The sequence below is a fragment of the Arachis ipaensis genome, chromosome B4 (assembly GCF_059453495.1).
Source record: "Arachis ipaensis isolate K30076 ecotype BB chromosome B4, ASM5945349v1, whole genome shotgun sequence".
Taxonomy (NCBI): Eukaryota; Viridiplantae; Streptophyta; class Magnoliopsida; order Fabales; family Fabaceae; genus Arachis; species Arachis ipaensis.
Genome location: NC_142439.1, coordinates 28,480,006 through 28,485,862, shown reverse-complemented (window position 1 = coordinate 28,485,862; position 5,857 = coordinate 28,480,006). Strand labels below are relative to the sequence as shown.

The following is a 5,857-nucleotide window of genomic DNA, read 5'->3' as shown; positions in this document are numbered from 1 at the left end:
CTAAATTAGAATGGATTCAAACCTTAAAGGGGGATATTGAAAAGGATTCCACTTTGAAGGACATCCTACAACGCTGCAGCAGCAATACCAATGATGACTTGAACTATACTTGTAGGAATGGCTTGCTATTATGGCGAGGGCGTGTTGTGATTCCTATGCACAGTAGTTTAATTAAACTCATTTTGCATGAATATCATGACAGTAGCATTGGTGGGCACTCAGGAATCGCAAAGACAGTGGAAAGGATTTGCTCTCATTTTTATTGGCCTAATATGCAACGGGATATTCGACGCTATGTCCTTTTGTGTGGCACTTGCCAACAGGCCAAGATGGAAACAAAATCACCAGCCGGCCTCCTGCAACCTTTACCCATTCCGGCTCAAGTATGGGAGGACATATGCATGGACTTTATAACTGCCCTGCCTCCAGTTAATGGTTATTCAGTGATCATGGTCGTCATCGATAGACTCACGAAGTTTGCTCACTTTATTGCGCTCAAACACGACTTTAACAGCAAATCGGTGGCTGAGGCGTTTATTAAAAACATAGTGAAACTTCATGGCTTCCCCAGATCAATTGTCTCGGATAGGGACATGGTATTTGTGAGTAAATTCTGGCAACAATTATTCCAGCTACAAGGTACTAACTTGGCCATGAGTTCGGCATACCATCCGGAAACCGATGGTCAAAGTGAGGTGCTTAACAAGACGTTGGAAATGTACTTACGATGCTTCTGCTACGACACTCCCAAAAAGTGGCTGGACATGCTTCCTTGGGCACAATATTGGTATAATACCTCTGCCCATAGAAGTATAAAAATGTCTCCTTATAAGGCCCTATATGGCAGAGAACCTCCTTCGTTAGTTAAATACGAATGGTGCCAAGAAGATGCAGCCTCCCTACAAGAGATGTTGTTAGCAAGGGATCATCTCTTGGAGCAGCTCAAGGCCAATCTGTCCAGATCTCAGCAATATATGAAGCATTTCGCTGATAGAACCAGAAGACATGTAGAGTTTGAGGTCGGTGACTGGGTCCTTGTGAAGTTGCAACCTTATCGGCAGCATTCAGTTGCCTTAAGGAAGAACCAGAAACTTGGTATGCGCTATTTCGGCCCCTTTAGGATCGACAAGAAACTTAGCGCGGTTGCTTATCGGTTGGTCCTGCCTGCAGAAGCTAAGATCCACAATGTTTTTCACATTTCCACTCTCAAACAATTTCGCGGGGAGCATGATAAATACTACTTACCTCTCCCTCTTCAAACCACCGAATCGGGCCCGATCCTGGAACCATACAAGGTGGTGGGGCAAAGATCCATATTACAAGATGGACAGGAAGTGCCTCAATTGCAGGTGCAGTGGGGACCGACTCCTGAGGCGGACACGACCTGGGAAAATGCTTATCACCTTCGGAAGGCTTACCCGCATCTCAACCTTGAGGGCAAGGTTGAAGTTAATGGGGGGAGTAATGTAAGGAATAAAAATGAAAAAGAGTACGTGAAGGAAGGTCATGCAGAATCAGTACCAAGGAATGAGAGGGAAAAAAAGTTAGTTATTGGAAACGGACAGCTGTCAAACGATCCTTCAATTGAAGAAATCAGGAGAAGCACGAGGGGGAGGGTCATTAATAGAAGGCTGGACGACTTTGAGTGGTAGCTATGCAGTGGTAACCTCATTCCCTTCTGAAATTTCTCCTCTGCTCTCTTTTCTTCTCAAATTCTTCCCCTTCTCTAGTCTAATTCTCTCTTTCTGTTCTTGTTCAGGTGCTAATTGTTGTGGCTAAACCTTAGCAATTTTCCATCATTTACTGGGATTGCATTCTGCTGCTCCCTTCTTATTTGTATGAGACAGTGTTACTATTACATTGAAATTGTTTTTTTTCTTGAATTACCACTGTACTCCTTGTTAATATTACTTAATATCACGTACTCCTATTAGTTCACCCTTACATATTCTTTAATAATTTTTTAATGACTAAATTGTAATTTTACCAAAGTTTTCTTTAACATTTTTTTTTTCATATATCTTACTATTAATCACAATATCAATGCGTGTTATCCTTTGTGCAACCTTTATAACTTTTATAATTTTTTAACCTATTTTATCTATGAAATACAATTATATATCATTGGTTTGATAGCAACTGCAAAAACTACTATGATATAAGAAATCATACTCAGCTTGCTAATTTAAACTTTTAGAATTGAAATATTGGTAATTAGTTAAACAAGTGATGCCATAGTAATAACTAGTAATTACTAACTAATTAACCTATTCTAAAGACCAATTCTGTGGGCACTTTACCGCTGTTCTATATATATAAAGTAGAATACATACTGATTTATTTGCAACTTCAAAATTTATTAGAATATTAAGAAAAGAATATCTGGTGTTTGTTTGATGACAAAGCAGAAAGTGTTGTAATGAGTAATGACAGAAATATTTAATGTGTGAAATATCCAAAAGTGTTACTTACTTGTATGTATTATTAATTTTATTTGTAAATAATGCTTCTATCTTTTATGACGTCAAGCAAACACCACAAATAATAATTAGTAATTATTATAGTCTAAGTGGTGGAAAGTATATATTCATATAATATTGATATAAGAATTGATTAATTAATGAATAATATTAGGAAGACAAAAAATTAGTCAAAATTTATCTTATTTAATATTTATTAATTATCATAATAATTAATAAATACTAAATAAAATAAATTATGTTGTTTTTGATTGATTTTTTTTAGTTATTAAATATTTTTATAATTAATAACTATTTTATAATAATAAGAACGGTACCACAAGTCCACACTAGTCAGAGAAAACACATTAATCAAGGTGCATATAAATTTGTGTCACTAGGTATGAAAGTGATTTCAAAGGAATTCATCACTTCTTTGTTGGTTTGACATATCTAGTAAATGTACTAGAGTTAATAGTCAAAAACGTTCCTGAAAAATACCTCGATTTCCATTTTCGTCCCCAAAAGATAAAATTAATCAAATTTGTCCCCCAAAGATATCCTACTTGGTCACGTTCGTCCTTCCATCATCTCCGTAGCTGAGTTGGCAAACGGCCACTGACGTAGGCCGTTAACTGCCAACGTGGCAGACAACCAAAACGACGCCGTTTTGGTAGAAGGCTCTCCTAGCCTTGAAACGTCGCCGTTCTTCTCTTCTTCTTCACAGTTTGCTTCTTATTCTTCTTTGCATCATCTTCAATTCCCAAGCCTTGCAATTCATCAATGCAAGGTTCTTCTTCACCTTCCCCCAATTTAGCTCCTTCTCCAACCACAATTTCGTCCACAACCTCCTCCACTTCGCAGCTGCTAGCCTGCTACCACCAGAGACCTTCACCTCATCGCCGCCTTCTTCGCACCCTTTCTCGACGGCACATGCTCCGAACAGCTCGTTCTCCGGCTCGATCCCAATCACAGCATCGAAGGTTCCCTTGGCTGCGGCTGGCCATGGGCCGTTGACGCAATCTCCGGCAGTCTCGTCATCGTCATCGGAGAAAATCACGGCGGCGGACTTCACGGCAGCGGCTGCTTTGAGGAATGCAGTAACCCGTATTGTTCTTTGGTTGACTCCATTGGAAAATCATGTTCCAATTCCCAATTAGATTTTTTGTGATTTTTAAATTTTGTGAAATGAAACCCTATTTGCTAAATCTCAGGGAGGAAGCTATGCTATATTAGGCTCCGGAATGTGGCGGTGACTTGAACATCACTGTCTTTGGTCTAATGGCAGAAACTGTTGCCTGAGAAGATTCAATTTGGGGTGATGAGGCATTAATGGCACCTGCAAGAAGCTTAGAGAAAGATCTGAAAGTAGAACAATTAGGCCTTGAAGCAACTGATTTTGCCACAACTACTCTCTCAGCTTCATCAATATCCATTTTCAGTCAGTACTTTTTACAAATAGATGGTCTGTAACTTCCACTCTTCCTCAGAAATAGCAGGAATTCCTGTTGAAATGTAATGATGTATTGATTTGGATTGATTGAATGAGTAGATATTATTGTATAGTAGTGTTTCGGCTCGGAGTTCAATTTTTTAACTTCACCTTTTGATGGCTAATGCTGCTATTGATACTAAATTTTCAGAAGAAGAACCTCCAGAATCGTTGTTTATGAAGGAATTGAAGAGGAGGGGCATGACTCCTACATCATTGCTTGAGGATTACAAGCAGGGCAACTCTGGAGTTGACGAAGAGGTGGTTGTAAATGAACAAGATAGAGGTCTCCCGAGGAGAAATGTTGTCTCAACCGATGTAGAGAGGAGTCTGGAAAATCAGAGGGAGCAATCCATGGCGTTGAACAGTGAAGGTCTTGAGATTGATTCATTGTTAACATTTATCGTTCTTCAATACCATATTATATATATATATATATGAGATTTTGCTGCAATGATTTCATTGTTTGCCAGTAGTTAGTTTATATTTGTCGGTCATGTGTTCCATTGTTTGCACTGCCCCAAGGGTGTCTCATTTTTTAAAGAAAATAGTATTTCAATTTTTTTGTTGGGACATTTTTAATGAGTAACAAGAAACAAGAGAACAAATTATGAATAGGGGAAGAGGAATACAGAAACTCGTTTATAACTTTAACTTGGAGGAACATTTTTCTTGGGATTCAGACCGTTGATCCTCATGATCGTCGCATTCTTTTCAGCTCTTTACTTGGTAAGATCTTTTCCTTTCAACTTCTGCATGACTCTTTTATGCAGCTATTTGCATGTTCATTAATGCATATATTATCTTGGCCATTATGATTTTTCTTTCAGCTATTGACTGGTTAGTTATGACATGTTGGTCTTACACTAACCTATAATTTTGTAATATTGAATGTTGATGCATATAATCTTTTAGAGAATAGGATTTGATGATTTGGTGTGTACTGTGTTGCAGTATTTTGGATCAACTTTTGTCCATGATACAAGCAAGATGTCACTATCACCTCCCCAGTATGTGGATCCTTATGCACTCTTAGAAGATGAAAGGATATCTCAAATAGCACTTCAGCTAAAATAAAAAGCAGCATTTCACATATTTAGGTTAGAAATCCCGTTACAGATATCAAATTTCTGTGTACTTTAGCCTTTGCTGATTAGTTTCTTTGTAAAATATCACCCTGGAACTTGTTACTTCTTGTGTATTGTGCATTCATCGCTGACTCCATTTTTTACAGTTACATTTTTCTTTTTGCATATATGAATAATATATGATATGTAAATTTGAAATTTAAATGAAAGCTCATCAGGTGAAGCATTGCTAAATATTCTTTAATTTTTCTTGAAATGTCTGGAACCTGACAAACAACGAAGGATTGACTAATTTCTAGGGATTTAATATGGTGTCTTAAGCAGGAATTTCTCTCAACATTACTTTTTGGACAAGCATATGAATAGTGCTCTTAAGAGGATCATATTAAGGACTAGTTTGACTAATTTTTAAAATTTGAGGGATGAAAATGATTTATGACTGAACTTTCAAGGACTATTTTGATTATAAAAAACTTTTTTACATGTCAAGTGACACGTGGCATGCCAGGTGTCATTGACCTGCCACGTGGCGTGCCATGTGTCACAGATCTGCCATGTGGCGTGACACGTCATCATGCCACGTGGCATTTAACGTGACACGTCATCGTCCAACTGACGGAAGGACTAACGTGACCAAGTCGTGTATCTTTCGAGGACGATTTTGATTAATTTTATCTTTCGAGAACCAAAATAGAGATCGGAGTATCTTTCAGGGACGATTTTGACTATTAACTCAAATGTACTATTAAATTATTTGAATCACACTTAGGAGTACTAAATCTTTCTCAAACATAATCAGTGATCTTTAATTAGATGAA

The 5,857-nt window shown here is 37.7% G+C and overlaps 1 protein-coding gene and 1 pseudogene across 1 annotated transcript; one reads left to right on the top strand and one right to left on the bottom strand.

Annotated features, from left to right (window-relative positions):
- Positions 1–3,145: 3,145 nt before the first annotated feature.
- LOC148567028 (uncharacterized) lies at positions 3,146–3,895 on the bottom strand (annotated as a pseudogene).
- Positions 3,896–4,068: 173 nt separating this feature from the next.
- LOC107636294 (uncharacterized) lies at positions 4,069–5,028 on the top strand. Its single transcript, XM_021122399.1, has 2 exons — positions 4,069–4,356; positions 4,867–5,028. The coding sequence occupies exons 1-2, from the start codon at positions 4,069–4,071 to the stop codon at positions 5,026–5,028; spliced, it is 450 nt and encodes a 149-aa protein (XP_020978058.1).
- The last annotated feature ends 829 nt before the right edge of the window (positions 5,029–5,857 follow it).

Excerpts from the sequence above, each read along its gene's own strand:
- LOC107636294 (XM_021122399.1), top strand. The coding sequence starts at position 4,069 with ATGGCTAATGCTGCTATTGATACTAAATTTTCAGAAGAAGAACCTCCA. Across the intron at positions 4,357-4,866 it reads ATTCATTGTTAACATTTATC|AGAATAGGATTTGATGATTT; the intron begins GTTCTTCAATAC and ends ATAATCTTTTAG.